The 16,940-nt window shown below is 40.5% G+C and overlaps 1 protein-coding gene across 4 annotated transcripts in view; it reads left to right on the top strand.

Annotated features, from left to right (window-relative positions):
• The window catches only part of FSTL5 (follistatin like 5), a 478,043-nt gene extending 471,702 nt beyond the window's left edge, over window positions 1-6,341 (top strand). For all 4 annotated transcript variants that reach the window (XM_073001505.2, XM_073001502.2, XM_073001506.2 and 1 more), the window contains one exon: window positions 3,652-6,341. In XM_073001505.2, the coding sequence (XP_072857606.1) occupies window positions 3,652-4,354 (703 nt within the window). In that variant the 3' untranslated portion in view covers window positions 4,355-6,341. The remainder of the gene's footprint in view (window positions 1-3,651) is intronic.
• The last annotated feature ends 10,599 nt before the right edge of the window (window positions 6,342-16,940 follow it).

The raw sequence follows: 16,940 nt of genomic DNA, 5'->3' as shown, positions 1-16,940 counted from the left end.
TAAAAATCCCTTGTTGATATATTTATCAAGGCAGGACAGCCTAAATCAGTGGCAACAAGTAGCCATGTAAACAATACCTGTTAAATTGCTTGTTGTCATTAATTTAGGCTGTACATGTACATCAGTTTGTTTCTTTATCAGTTCTTTTCCTTCAAGAACGAGGAGAGCTTTCCTGGAAATGTGAGCTAGCACTATCCAACAGAGTTAATGGGACTAACTCCACCAGCTCTGTCCCAGCTTCTCACAGATGCCACCATGCCTTTTTGTCAAATTGTGTGCAATGTATATACTTCACAACTAACTGTTATACTGATGTATCAAGCTATTATTCCAAAATACATAGCACCAAATTAAAAAGCTTCCAGTATAACCTTTCAGTGTTAACCTTTCAGTATTATTCACTATATTTCATGAACAACGTAGAAAATGCAGGATCTGGGGATAATCCAAGATATGTTCTTGGCTGTCAATTTGCCCTTTTATCGTTTTTCTTATGGAGACCTTATGGAATTCAAAAAAGAAACTTATTAGAGAATTGGAGGTAAGATACCATAGTAGGTTTACAGTAACCATATATGTTTCAGTAAAATCAAATGGACAAAAAGAAAAGAGAAATTAAAACCACAAACATTAGAAGCAAAGACAGTAATAGGGTCAAAAAGAAAATAGTTTTTCATGCAAATTGTCAAATGGCAGATGGCCTGGTCCTGGAATGCAGGCAGGAGAAAACCAGTGATGACAGGCCAAAACATTCACACCAGGGAGCCAGAAAGTGAAGGCCATACATCAGGGCCCAAGAAGCCTACACATAAACATACCAAAGATAAGATTCTTTCCCCAGACATTCAGGTGCATCTTGGGCATAGGCCAAGGACACATGGGCACACAATCTGCATATCTATGGGGAACAAACAGATCGGTGTAGTTGGCATCACTACCCAATGAAAGGTGGGATCCAAACTTTGGGTACAAATGACCAATAGAAATGTAGTACTTTATGGTTATTTGTTTGTATCATTATAAAATGTTTGTACATTGTATTTTCAGGGTCTTCTCTGCTTTTAAGAGAAGTCCCCAGCTGACCTTTTCTTTGTTGCTATTCAATAAAATTGGGCCTTTGGTTCAGCTGGTTGCATCTGTGCCTGATTTCTTGCCAGAGAATCTTAAGATCCAGATTTGGCCGGTAACATGATCTCACTGGAATTATACATATCCAGAAGACTATATTCTTTGTCATGATATCTATGTTACACACAGTTGGGTTCTCCGCCTGCATGAACACTCTCCATGGAACTTTCCAGAGCTTTAGCCTTGAGGTCACTTTCCCTTGCTTTCACTGTGCATGCTCTTTCCACTTACAGTATATCAGTCCTTTTTCATCTGTCTTGGCAATGACATCCTCAGTTTGCTCTGGAGCTTAGAGACCATAAAAAGTTTCTGTAAATAGCTTCTAAACCTACCCTTACCTGCCTTCTCCTCATCTGTTGGCTTTACCAAGAGAGAGAGAGAGAGAGAGAGAGAGAGAGAGAGAGAGAGAGAGAGGAGAACTAAAACATGTTTTCGTTGTTCCATCATTCCTCCTTCCCCCTCCTTTTAACCAGGGTTTGAATCTTAATGGTTCATGGCCTCATCTGCCTCCATGGCATACTGTTCTAGCTGTAGATCAAAAATACCTCAAGCAGATGGACATGAGCAATGTTTATTTTGCTTAGGAAGAGCACATTTAGTTAAAAGTTTTGTAATCTGCAGAGGATTTACTGAATTGACTTTGAAAAAATAATCAGTCCTATTTAAGATTGTATCTGTGGGAAAATTTCTTTAAAAGCAACAGATTCTTTAAATAAGAATACCACACTTAGACAATCAACATCTTAAAAAGCCACTACAAAGGGGGAAAAGATATCTGCATCTAAAAAAATCACCAGCTCTGGAACAAACTATGACATCTAAAAACAATATTGTTCCATTGACTTCAGAAGTTACCTTGAAGTTGACAAAAAAAAAACTGACTCTCACAGAAAAAACAAATGAAAGAGTTCAACAGATATTGAATCAAACAATCCAAAAAAGGCAGAAAATGAAGAATAAATTTTTGTTGCCTCAGGTGCAGTCAGTAATGGTGTCACAGCTAGTGGAATCTACAGAAAGCCAATAGCTAGAAGATCAAAATGTTGGTTGAGTTTCAGATAGAGAGCTATGCAGCCCATCTGTACAAAGTATTCCATCATTATCACCAAAGCTCCCAATACCAAGAGCTTCTTCTGTTTAAGACCTGACACCTCCTCCACAAAGTACAATATGAAGGGGAGAGAGGGGGAAAAAAGCCACAAACTGTGCTGTTTCGTGGTTCGGTTTGTGCACGGCATTTTTCCAAAATGAAATGAAGTGCTGAACTTTTTTTCCACTTGGCACTTCATTTTCCTTCGGCAAAATGGATGCCCCCCTGCCTCTGCCACTGCCATCTTCATCCAGCTCCTTCCAGGAGCCAGGCCAGCCATCTTTAAAGATGGCAAAGGAGGAAGGAGACAGGACCAAGTAGGGACCACGTGATGGGGGGGCAGGAGGGGGGCAGTGGGGGTGGCTGCATTAGGTTTCCCTTCCCCAGGCATGAACTGGAAAAACAAACAACAAGCCAGTTTCTTTTTCTGGTGTTTGGGCATGGTGTGTGGCTTGTGGTCATGGGGAGCCACTCTGATTTGTCATTTTTCTGGTTCAGGCCCATCCCTAGTCACCACAAAATGACTTAGAAAAGACATGATTGCTGTTTCCAATAGCCTTTATGAGAGGAAATGATATTCAAGTCAGGTTCAGAGCAGCAACATGGTCTCAACCTCTCACATTTGTAAATCATTTTAGCCCAGAGAGAAGCTTCATTCAGTGGAGCAGTCCTGTCTTCACAACCCACCTCAAGAAACTGAGCTTTCTAGTCACCCAATTGTGTGAAACTGGCCACAACACAACAAAGAAGGAAAGGTTAGTCACCTGTAACTGTGGTTCTTGTGTTCACACAACTCACTCACCCACTTTTGTTTTCAATTTAATTTTTTTGTGCTGGACTTGGTGGGAGTGAGGTACATGGGTTAACTGTGCTCAGTAAAAGCAAGGGAAAGAAGCCTCAAGGCTAAAGCTCTGGACAATTCTATGGGGAGTGTTCATGCAGGCACAGAACCCAATGGTATGAACACAGACGATCACTCGAAGAACCAGTTACACCTGAGTAATCTATCCTTATTTCTACCTATTTACATGGTAAATATTTTCAAATTAAACTATGTGTTTTTGAGAGATAATATTTTACTTAAACTGAACTTTAATTGTGAAGAAGTAAGTTTTAACAGCAACTTGGTAAGAATTAATTGATAAGATGAAAGCCTGGTTTTTAATCACTGAGATAATACCGCAGGTTGAACATTTTGGCTAAATACATTCATTGGTTAGTTATAAGATTAAGTCACAAAACTGCTTGATACTGTTTGAGCAGTCATCTGGTATAATCAAGTGAAAATATGTGTGCAAGAACTTCATGTCAGATACACAGGGAGGTGTACTCATGAATGTATTTTTCTCTACAAACCTTTAAGCAATTGCTGCTTTTTATAGGACATGTTATACATTATGATTTTTTCTTTATTTTTTGTCTTTTATTTCTAGGTTTGGATTTATCCTTCACAAAGATGAACCTCTACTTCAGAAAATTGATCTTGAAACCATGTCATACATCAAGACAATTAGCTTAAAGGATTACAATTGTATTCCAAAGTCTCTGGCTTACACACACCTTGGTGGATATTATTTTGTTAACTGTAAGCCCGACACTACCGGAGCTGTTCTACCACAGCTAATAGTGGACAGTGTTACTGACTCCATTATTGGATATAATGGTGATGTGACGGGAACTCCATATGTCTCTCCAGATGGTCACTATCTAGTCAGCATTGATGATGTGAAAGGTCTCATGAGGGTCCAGACCATTACAGTCAGAGGAGAGATCCAGGATGCCTTCGACATTCATACCAACTTGCACATATCTGATGTTGCTTTTCAAGCATCATTTACTGAAGCTCATCAATATAATATCTTTGGTAGCTGTACCACACAAACTGATGTGCTCTTCGTAGAATTGTGCACAGGAAAGGTGAAGATGGTGAAGAGTCTTAAGGAACCTCTTAAACCAGATGAATGGCCATGGAACAGTAAGAACCGATTAATTGAAGGCAGTGGACTCTTTGGTCAATATCTGATGACACCATCCAAGGAATCCTTGTTTATTCTAGATGGACGACTCAACAAGCTGAATTGTGAAATTACTGAAGTTGAGAGAGGAAACACAGTAATTTGGGTTGGAGAAGCATAAGGAACCATATTAGATAACAGATGAGTGAATAGTTTTACAGTACATTGCACTTAATGTCATCCTTTTAATTGTCACTGTTTTCTTAAAAAAAAAAGTTAGACCCTTCTGTACATGTTGTGTGGTTGACCAAGATGCAATTTTAGTGACATAAAAGATGCTGAAATTGTGAATAACATTCTGTATATTAATGATGACCTCCTTAGGACAGATTGGCCATTTAATGAAAAAAGAAAATTGTAACTGCCCTCTGTATGAGGAAATGACACACACTAAACACCTTTTAAAATGAAAGCTTTTCAGAGCATTAATAATATTCATCACATTGGCTTAATCTGGTTAATAGAATTGTTAGGTTATACAGTGCATATATATTTAGATTTCTCAGACTGAAACATTCTGCCCTGTCCACTCTTTAATCTTTCTGTGCCTTGAAGGGAAATGTCTCATAAAGAAGGCAAAGCCTAGGAAACATGTAATTGTATTCCCATTGTGACTAGAGGCTTTCTTTTGCCCCTGAAAAGAAGGTTTTGATATCTCAAGTTTTTCATCTCCATACCATTGTAAAGTATGGTTCTAAGACAAAGGGAAAAATATATTTACAACATCTTGTTTTGTCATTTTTTATTACTACCATTTGAAGACGGTTTTATTTGCAGTTTTTAGGAATTCTGTTAATTGCTTGTAGAACTTTGACCCTTTTTCGTAGCAGAGGTGGGCAATCGTTTATCTCCCCATGTGCAAAAGAATGGTATAAACAAGGAGTTTTGGTTTTACTAAAAAGAAACAATATAGTTATCTACTTAGAAGAAAACATGTTTTGTCAAACCGATAACAAGCTTCACTTATACTGGCAAGAAAACTGTTATTTTTTAAAAGGACAATTTCTTACTAGACGTGCATTTTAAAGAATCTGCATAACAATAGAACTTACACTGCATTCCTATACATTTCTATCCAGAAATATGTCCTGAAGAATTCAATGGGACTTATTCCAAGGTAAGTAGGTATAAGAGTGCAGCTTTTGAAAGATGGGAGTTAATAGCACAATTCTATGCATGGACACAGAGAAGCAAATCCCACTGAGGTCAATGCTCCTTATTCCCAGGTGTGTATCGAACTACAATCTTCAGCCATGTTCTCAAGCCTCTTAATGAAATAAGGCCCATTGACATTGTTGGGACTAACTGCTAAGGGAATGTGTTTAGGATCACTTTGCTACATATAGAGCCTTTACGTGTACACTGTCAAATACCAGCTTTTCCTCACTACTTTTGATAAATTTTTCTACCCCACTCCTGCCATTAGACTTCAAAGTATTGTCTTTCTATATCGTTTCTTTCAGCATCATGATTTACAACTTCAGTTATGGACATTGCTTATGCACACATCTCAATAGGAATAATAAAGGTTCTAAAATTTAGAATCGTTGTAGCCACTAGAAAGAGAGAAACAATATCTGCACTCAAGGTAGCAATGAAACTTTTCCTTCAGCTCTTCTGTTAAAACACATGTGAGTTTGATAATTATTATTTCTTTTATTTTTTGAAAGAACTGAGTTTAACTGGAACAGGCTATGACACGTCTTGACCTCCGTTCATTCAATGCAAGAAATGTTTCTCTAATTTTACTCCAATATGTAAAGCTGCTTAGAAATATGAGATTGCCTAGCACTGTATTTTCTTGTGTGTAAGTAGCAACCTGCACTGTGATACAGTAGAATTCTCTTTTGCTTAAGGTAACTGGCAGATAGATTTGGTTGAACAAAAGAAATTGACTTACATTTCCAGCTAATGAATCCTTTAAAAAAAAAATCCCATTGTCAGCAAAAGCAAAAAACAAAAAACCTCAACAGCCATGTAAACTGTCTGTTATTCAATGATTTACAGTAGTCCATCTCATACATTTTTCTTCTCTATCTTATTCCATGTGGATGTTCTGTATGTAGAAAATGCTTGATAAAAGGAGAATAAACCCCTTACATTTTAAATATTCTTGCCTTCAGTTGATACACTAATGATGATATGTTTGAGACTTGAATGAATATGTGGGAGGGAGAATATGAGACAAGGGAAACTTTGCTTTTTTCCCAATAACATATTGATCACCGCTCCTTTAAAAGCGTGAATGTGAAGATGTGGTGGATGAGATTAATGGAGGGTTTTAGCAAAACTGTGGCCTAAATTACCCCAATAAAAGGAAGCTATTTATTTGTGGATTGGGTGATGCTATTATCTAATTTTGCAAATGTTTAGACAATTACAAATGGAGATCCACTTCAAACTAGAAGAAGGTTTTGGATGGGGTTCCACAGGGCTTTGTCTGGGCTTCAAAATTTATATCAGTGACCTGCTGACAAACAAAGCAAGGTTTCCAACAGATGGTCCCCCAGATGTTCTGTTTCCAACAGATGGTCCCCGAATGTTCTTCGACTTTTAGTCGATGAACATCTGGTTGGGATTTCTGGGAGTTGTACTCCAAAAACATCTGGGTACCCAAAGTTGGGAACCACTGACCTAGATGAAGAGGTGGATGGAAACATTATTACATCTCTCGCTGACAAAAAAAATAGGAGAAATAGGAGAAATATTTAATGGTTGAAATCCTATTGCACTTGGCATTACATAAATTACACCTGCAGAAGGGTTTTACGCCCATGTAGTCTACACTGAATGATTGTGCAATGATTATGCAACTAGTTGCACGACGACTCCTGTAGAACTGCTTGCTAGGTATGACTTCTACCTTGTCACAAATTGTGAAGCTGCTTATGCAACTTTGAGTTACACAGACATAGCTACACAATAGGATTTTAGCTAATATCTCAGAAAACAGGAACAAAATCCTGGATTACCTGAATTAAAAGCAGAGTTGAAATGAACAAAATGAAACTCAGCTGCAACAAATATAAAGCTGTATGGAGTGTGTGTGTGTGTGTGTGTGTGTGGATCACTGCATATATATCAGATGGCAGCTGCATGGTTTGACATACTATATGTGAAGCTGATGACAGGATTGTATATCATAACAGACTGACTATGAATTGATAAATGACAGTTAAAAGGGGTGAATGCATTGTTAGGTTGCATTACTAGAACCAGGGTCCAGTCTCCTGGTCAATGTTTCCATGTGTGGGGATGCCACAGCAATCTGATGTGGTGGTCATGATTATGCACTTAGGTCACACAGTAAGTATGTTGGCTCATAATTAGAACTGAGAGCATGTTACTGTTGCATGGGTGACTGAGGCAGTCTTTCCATTATGGGAAATCAGGCTTGAAAATAATTCTTTATGTCCTGAAGTGCAGTTACCAAGCAAAACAAGCAAATCTGGATAATCCCAGAGGGGAGGGAAGCTTGAGGTATAACATTCAGACTCATCCATTGCTTAAGGAATTCCCTCTTCCAGTCAAGGGCTCTCTCTAAAATCTGTTTCTGTCCCTAAATGAACATGTGGCTGGAAGAAAGTATTTGCTGGACTTTATCTGTTGGAACTAGAAGTTCAGAATTGAAACAAGGGGTTCCTAATGCTCTTAACATTTCTTAACTGCTGTGGGGCTGCATATAAGCAGCACACTTTTCTTTTCTTATTTCTTATTAAAATGGGAGAATAAAGAAGTGTTCACCTAAAAACATCTTTATCTGCTCAGCAATAAGCAAATAGGCTCCTTCCCAGTACATAAAGGATTTCAGCCAACATCACACATCTTGCTGACAAAAAAAGCAATAATAGGCAGAGACATTGTCATGGAAAGTGGGATTTAGGGGGAAAAATGATAGCATGGACCATTTCACCAGCTGCTTTTGAAAGCTTCCTGCTGTGCCAAGCTGCTGTTTCAGACATGATAGCAGTTTGGATCTTGGTTGATCTGGTTGAGTAGTAACATTCCAAATGTGATACATTAGCATTTTATTTTCTTAAGGTTTTGTGAAGTACTTAACTCTCATCACATTTGTAACTTGAAACATTTATGGAAAGGAATGGAATAAAGATAACATACATGGGAACTTTTTTTGGGGGGCGTACAAGGTCGTATTCTCAAAAAGAGATTTACTTCCAGTCTACAACAGGTCTTCCCGACTGTTACAGACCCTCCCCATTTCTAAGGTCCAAATATAGTATATCTAACTTTCTTTAATCACAATAGTTTGAAGATTTCTATGGCAGCTGCCATTTTACTCCTAAATTACCAAATGCTGAGGGTAGCTGCTCCTGCTGTTGCTTCACATTGTGGAAATATCCTGCCACAATTTTGGATCCCATCAATATTCTCAAAGCTAACAGGAGCAGGACCTACTAAAAAAGGAAGCATGTACTTTAAACATCACCAGGGTGAGATTAATGTTATCCAGCCCCATATTTTGTAGAATCTCTAGAGTAATCAGCACTATTATATTAAAATCATAGAAAGAAGACATCCAGGAGATTAAAAGAATCTTGGGACAACTCTTCAACACATTCCTGTTGACATTTCTCCTGCATAACAAAGACATTCCTCTTAGAGCACCAATATTTCTGTTGGTCCAAATTTACAATTTCAGAGACAGTGCCACAGCATTCATCACCAGTTTAATGGATGTTGCTTTATAGCTATTTTTATAAGCAGGTAACAGCAATAGTGAAACAGTAAAAAATGATTGCATAGCAGGAAAATGATTGGATTTTGTGTGGATGGCCTTACATATCACCAAAGAGAATACTAATTTGCATTAAATGTGCTAACTGTCATGTGTTCATGCAAACTTAAAAACATATTATTTGTCCTTACTCAGTAACAATAATTAAGACATGGTAAGGGAAAATAAAATCTATCTCACAATATTGGGGAGGACTGTGACCTCTTTGTTTTCTTCATCTACTGGGCCAGTAGTTTGTGAAGAACGGGTTGAAAGTGATAAAGGGCTGCCAAAGCTCCTACTTTAAAAAAGAAAGGATAGTTTGATAACATTACTGGTGGTGGTGATAACAGTGTGTTGAATCTGATCAAGATTGAAGACCCTGGCTCTGAAGAAATGTTATTGTTTTAATCTCTTTTCCCCATGCCATTGTTCTGATAGATATTGTCCTAAAGATACCAGTTCCTCCAGTTTTATCAGAAAATTGGTGTTAGTAGAAAAGTCTTAAATATTCATCCCCAGTGCTGCTGCAAGAACTGCATACTGATACAGCCTCATTTTTATTACCTAATAAAGAGGCAAGGCATAAGTAATATATGCACACACAAGGGGTGAGCCTCCCACACAGCAGGGCTGAAAATTAGAGGGAACATTTGTAAGCTCCTTGCCCCGCACCAAAACCGTGCATCATGGCTTTGAGACCCTGATGCAAGTCATGTAAATATATACAATCATCTATTACTGATAGAGGTACCCCATCCTTTCTATAAAGTTCTGTGCACTCCATCACTATATCTAGTTGAGAATGACATTATCCTGCTCACCAGTATGGCCTTTTCCAACTCAGAGTTGACATCCCACCATGCCTAATGCATGCACTTTGGGTTCCTCTCCACGCATAAGAGAATAGAGCCAACCAAACTAACTGCATCCCAGGCCACATCTGCTTGATCATCTGAAAATCAGCAACCACTTCTGGGGTAAATGACTTGCCTTTCCATTGGCCCAAGTCATTACCCTCAGGTGGACCAAGGGGAAGATCCACAGCACCCATGAAGACCTCAGGCAACAGATTGTCTCACAGCATACCCCTTCAACCTCTCCATTCAATTGTGCCTGTGGCTCACAATCCCAAGTGTGGCACCATGCATTTCTCCATACATGCTTGACTTCCCAAAAAATGAAACTGTGTCCGCATATCACATATCAAAATCCAAAAGCCTCTTAAGTGGCAACATCAAACCTGTAAGAAAAAGTACACAACTACAGCAACTGAACTTCTTACTCCATGAGTGACCATACCTAGGACTTGTATTTTTGGGATGACCATTGCCCTATACCTATAATAGCCTCTCAGGTATAACCTATGGCTGTCACTGTTGATGCCACTCCTGTATTGAACAAAAGTGTTCCAAATCTCCACCTGCCAAACCGAAAGCCTCTGGCACATTTTTAATAGCCTTCCAAAATTGATATTGAGGAAGGGGATACTTGTCAGCATGCCTAAACAGGAATCTTCACTCTCTCCCCCTGACATTTAGGTGTCTGGCCAGCACATCTTCCAGAATTGGTAGCTGTGCCCTTCCCCAGCTGATCAGTTTTAGACTTCTGAATGTAAGGCCTCAACCTTGACTTAGTAAAACTTACATCATCCACACAGAAGGCACAGCCAAATACTTCATACCTGGAGGCTTCCATAAATTCACTAACTCAGAGTGCACAAAAATGCCACTCATGTAGCTGCTTGAAAATGCTTACTTTAAATTAATATCTGCATAAATCTACTCATAAGCATGTGAGCTGGGACATAGTGGTGTGCAAAAAAAGGAGTCCTAGTGTCAACTGCCACCTCCTTTTCCTTAGACCAACCCTCAATCATTTTCCTAATCCTAAAAACCTCATGTGCTCTCAGCACAACCTTTGGCCTTAGAACAAAATGTCAGTGTGGACACCCTGCCCAAAATAGATCTTGGTGCTAAACCTCTGCTGTGCAATTCATTGAACCACCTAGCCTGCCTGTGTGTGGAAAGTCAACAACTGGGATGCCCACTATCAAAGAATTCACCTTGTGTGGGCCTCAAAGGGGTCATAAATCTGACCAACAGCTGAGCCTGTTGCTCATCCCAACATACACTGGGGTGAATGGCTGCTTTCATTCCAAACGCCTCATCATATAGAAGTCATGAACCACAACAGGAAAAGGACACAACTATCCCGAATTCAACATGCATAGTATTCAAACTGAGTCATGTCACATGAAGCAGACAATCTGAGAAGCTCATTTCCCACTCTTTAGCAGTAAAAACAAGAATACACTAACGTAACTAAGAATATGGTGCCTTTTCACAGCACCCACATTTTCTGGCTCTCTCACTTTGCCTCCTGATGTAGTGATTGACCCAGCATCAATCATTGCAAAGAAATCACTTTCATGACTTCCTGAAGCAGGAGGTTTGTAAAGGGCACTTTATCTGTAACTTCTCCCACGCCTTCAATGCACGCTCTGAAGCTCCTGAACTATGAGCCCAAAGTCTTGAAGGAAGCTGCAAGAACTCTCTTGCTTCATCTGTATTCCTGTTTCTTCCCCACTGTTCTCAACAGTTCCTTTTCAAATTCCCTCCTTATCTGTTCTTCCATCTCCAAATTCCTTCCAATTTCTGGCTCTTGGCCCTTTTTTTTCTGGTGTGACTTTGTTTTTTGTTTTTTTTTGTCCTCTTCATCCATTCTTCTTCTCACCTGTATGAGGCCTTTGTTTGTCCTAGTTTGGGCAGTCTTCCCACACCCTTTCTTTAGGTTCTCCTCTCCATTCCTTCTTTTTTTCTCTCCCCTTCCATTGGTTCTTCCTTTAGTTCTTTCACTTTCACAGAATCCATGCTCCCTCACCTTCCTATGCTCTTCCAGAAATGCACCACAACGGTTGTGATGTCTCAAAGCTTCTGTCCTCATTGCCAATGTTGCATGCCAATGCTGGCACCCACAGCCAATTTAGGCCAGCACTAGCAGTAGGAGAAAGACAAAGTGCAATGGATCCTTGTGACTACTGACAGAACACCATGTCATTATTATCTTTACTGGCTGTTCTCCTGTGGGGGAAAAAATAGCCTTAGCTTCCTGTGAAATTTTCTCAGGCACTATTGATCTTTCGTTTTGCTTTTCATTCTCCTTATTGATTTTCATTTTAAGCAGGTTGGCAGCAAGTGCTGCTTCACTCATTTCTGTCTGGTAATCAGTAATAAATATCCACTGAAGGGATATCATTATCAGATTCTAAAGGGACTAATCTGTAAACACAAACCAACTTATGAAACTCAAACAAATAGAGAGAAAAAGGGGGCAGGTACTATCCAATGGGGAGATTTTACATAAATGAGCTGGCATATCAAAGATGAAGCTGTGCATCATATATTCATATGATGGTGCCAATCATTACCTACACAGATTGGTGTTGAGCACATCTGTACCACACCATTCACTGCATGGCATCTGAAAATTGGAGTTCAGGCAAAACTGTGGGCTGAGTTTCAGGTTTGGCAGTTGATAAACAAAGAACAAAAACAAGGAAAAATCAGGCCGAACGCTCCAATATTCTGTTCATGTAATGGCCAAACAGATGCCATATTAGGAAGCGTAAAAGCACTCTCCAACTCATGTTCCCTGGTATTTCCAGGCTTACATCCTGTGATTCTGGGGCATGTAGTACAACCCTTAAAGTAAAGGTAGGCATGAAAATGTGATCTTGGGTCTATATGTAGCCCTAGGTGATTTTTTTTCTTTTTGTCAGTGCTCAGATTTTCCTCCCTCAACAAGAGACACCACTCCAGACCTTTCATGTCATCTTTTAAAGAGGTCATACATACACTTTCCAAGGGAAATGGGCCTTCTTGGTTGTGGCTGTAGCTTTTTGGAACAATCTACTTTTGGAGGTCCCAGCCCCCCTTCTTAATGTTTAGAAAGCTGGTCTCAAACAGAGCTCTACAAACAAGCCTTTAAGAACATCCTTCCTCTGTGCTGAATATTTTTTTGACCCATGATATCTAAATTTCAGTTCTCTCCAGCTCTCACCATATGGGTTTTCTTGAATTGTATTCATGTAAATGTGCCTTTTAAGCACTTTTTTTTGTTTAGGGGTAGGGATTGGGAGATTTTTTTTATCTGAATGTGAACCACCCAGAGTAGTGCTTACACTAGATGGGTGTTAAATAAATAAATAAATAAATATCTGATGTCACTTTTTTCATTGCATGGGCAATTTTTAGCAGTCTTTTCCCCCCAACAAAGGAAATTGCCCCCTTAACCCACTGAAGTTACCCTTCCCCCATGTGAAGCTATCATGACTAATAGCTATTGAGAGCTATAGCATTCATATATTTTCCCTATCTTGTTTTAAAAGCTCCCCATGTTAGTGGCCATCCTTATATTTTCACTGACAAATTCCACAGACTAGTTATTCTGTGAAGAAGTACTTCCTGTTAACATTAATGTCCAGAATCTTACAACATTTAGTTTCATTGGATGACCCCAGTATCTGTCACAGAGAATAAGAAAAAAACCCTTTTCCTAGCCACTTTCTCCACCCCATGCATGATTTTATATATTTCTAGCATGCCCCCATCTAGTCACAGTCTGTACAAGCTAAAAGACCTTTGTCCTCACAAAAGAGTTGTTTTAGCTGGGTGGTCATTTTGATTGCTCTGTTTGCACCTTTCCCAGCAGTACAATACCCAGATGCATTGACCAGAACTATGTAGTCATTATTCTTGTCTTAAAGCTCCCTATGTAAAGGGTCTAGTGTTGTCACCCATAGTGATTTTGTGGAGAAACATCTTACTTTTTGAAATTCTTCATCTGTTAGATACTTTGCCCTCTTTGATGTAGTTGATTGCTTTAGTCATGGATCACTCATACTTGATTCTCAGGCCACACATACACAGAAAAACACACACACCACTATAGAATTTGCCACAAATAAGGTAATACAGAAAAAGACTTCAACAACAAGAGGTCTAGGTATCTGTATTTTCAGCACATGCTGCCACAGTACACTTGAAATATCAGATGTTAGGGATAGAGATGGGGACGACTCACCATTTTGGTGAGTTCTCCTGATTTGTGAGTCATCAAAAGTTGATGATTCATGAAGCACAAAGTTGCCCCTATGAACCGACAAATAATGAATTTATTCATTGCTACGTGGGTGGTTTACTAAAAAAAACACACCCCTGCCCCACCCTCCCGCTGCCACCCCACTGCCACCCCACTGCCATGCTGATTGTTGAAGCCTTTAAAAAAAAACATGGCAGACACCATATCCAGATGGGCTGCTGGTGGGCTAAGGGAATTCAGGCTGCCCTTTGCAAAGATGGCAGCTGCAGCGTCCCTACCCTAAATGAAGCTGCAGCTGCCATATTTGCAAAGAGCAGCCAATTTCCCTTTCTACAGGCTATGGCTGCAAAGGCTTAATGAAGGCCTCAGCAGCGGCTGAGATGATAATCGTAAGGGGTTTTTGGTGGGGCCAGGGGTGGCTAAGGTAAGGGAAGGAAGGGGATGGGGTAGGCTGTGGGGTTGGGTGTCTGCCTAGTGGCCCAGTGCTCAGATGATCGGCGGTCAGTGACAGAATGGAAAAGTCATGGGTTGGCTTCCCCTCCCCTCTTCATATGGAGGATGAATAAAAATGAAGAAATATTCATCCCTTCATATTTGTGGGGGGTCTCTGGAACCCATGAATATGAAGGGGTGAGTAATTAGTGAAGCAGCAATTTTAGAGTAATATCGCGATTCATGTTTTAATTCGTCCCCATGTCTAGTTAGAGATAATCAGGAGAATAATTCACACAATTATCTACTCAAGTGAAGAATATAATAATAATATAGAGTGCCAATCCTTCCCAATGAGATGTGTGAGACAGCATTAATGGGGTAGCATGTGCAGAGGATTTGGACACAATACAATGGCTGAAATCCTGTTGCAAAGCATAGTAAGTCACACTACAGTAGCTCCACTGAATCACTGAGGATTTAGTGGGTCAACTTCTTCATAAGTTCAATTGATTCAAATGAGTCTGTCTGTCTGTCTGTCTGTCTGTCTATCGATCGATTAATCAATCTATTGATCTATCTATCAATCTATCTATCAATCTATCCTTCTTGGAGTTAAGGTAGTTTTAAATGTTTGCTTGCTTTTAATTATTCAATTGTATTTTAACTAGGGTATAGTTTATTTTTTTAAAAAAATATTTCTTTTTAATTCTATTCTTTTTAGTATTGTGAGCCACCTTGGGTCCCCTTATCAGGAGAAAAATAGCTTACAAATTATATCTATCTATAATGCTTTTTCCCCATAATTGACCCAAGATAGCTCACAACAATTAAAAATATAAAATGTTAACAGGGTTAAAGTACTATATAAATACAATATTTAAAATAATCAAACATTAGTCAGTGTTAAACCAAAGATTAAAAACAATTTAAAAAATATTTTAAAAAAACATTTAAAGTAAGTCTAGTTGTTACTTACTTTAACATTTGAATCAATGGATTCAAATAACCGTCCTGCCCGGTTATTCTCGACTCCTTTCAGCCTGTAACACCAGATTTGGTAGGCAAGGCGCTTGATCACTGTCGGGCCACCACCTCTTCTCTCGACCCTTGCCCGGCCTGGCTAATCAAAGCAGCCAGGCCGGTAACAACTGAATGGGCCACTGCAATAATTAATGGGTCTCTCCAGGAGGGCAAGGTCCCCCTCGCCCTCAAGGGGACACTCATTAGGCCCATTAGGAAAAACCAAATTTGGCAGTGGAAGAAATTGGCAATTATAGGCCCGTCGCCAATGTTTCCTTCCTCAGCAAAGTGGTTGAGAGAGTGGTGGTAGATCAGCTTCAGGCGCTCTTGGACGAAACCAATGCTCTGGGCTCATCTCAGTGCACTGGTCGCACTGTTGGATGACCTGTTGAGGGAGGCCGATGGGGGCAACATGTCCTTGTTGGTCCTCCTCGGCATCTCAGCTGCCTTTGATACCGTCGACCACGGTATCCTCCTGGGGATGCTCTCCGAGTTGGGAGTCGGTGGCCTGGCACTTGCCTGGCTCCACTCCTTCCTGGAGCACCGCCCCCAGAGAGTACAGCTTGGGGAGAGGGTCTTGGCCCTGTGGAATCTCTATTGTGGGATTCCACAGGGGTCGATCATCTCCCCAATGCTGTTTAATATCTATATGAGGCCGCTGGGCGGGGTCATCAGGGGGTGTGGGGCATTGTGTCATCAGTACGCTGATGACACACAGCTCTACATCTCCTTTACACCAACTTCAGTGGATGCCGTCCGATCCCTCCAGTGCTGCCTGGAGACTGTACTGGAATGGATGCAGTCAAATGGATTGAGGCTGAACCCGGACAAGACAGAGGTCTTGAGGGTGGGTGGCCCTTCCGTCAGCAGCATAGGTGACTCCCTCTCCTTTGGAGGGATGACCCTTGCCGCAAAGAGTGAGGTCCGCAGCTTGGGAATACATCTGGACCCGGCGCTTACCATGGAAACCCAGGTGGCGTCCGTGGTCCGCTCCGCCTATTTTCATCTATGGCGGATTGCCCAGCTGCGACCATATCTTGATCGGGGGGCCCTCACTACTCTAGTCCATGCGCTCGTAATCTCGAGATTAGACCATTGTAACACACTCTACGTGGGGCTGCCTTTGAGGCTGACGCGGAAACTTCAGATGGTCCAGAATGCAGCAGCCAGGCTCCTTAGTGGGGTGAGAAAACACCATCGTATCTCCCCCACTCTGGCTGCTTTGCACTGGTTGCCCATCCGCTTCCGCGTTGACTTCAAAGTGCTAATGATCACTTATAAAGCCCTAAACAGTTTGGGACCTCAATATTTGGCAGAATGTCTTCTCCCACCCAGATCTACCCGAATCACCCGCCATAGCCAGCAGGGGCAGCTGAGGGGTCTGATGCCGAGAGAGGCCCGGAAGGAAAAAACA

The sequence above is a fragment of the Pogona vitticeps genome, chromosome 5 (assembly GCF_051106095.1).
Source record: "Pogona vitticeps strain Pit_001003342236 chromosome 5, PviZW2.1, whole genome shotgun sequence".
Taxonomy (NCBI): domain Eukaryota; kingdom Metazoa; phylum Chordata; class Lepidosauria; order Squamata; family Agamidae; genus Pogona; species Pogona vitticeps.
This window is presented reverse-complemented; position numbering and strand designations above follow the sequence as displayed.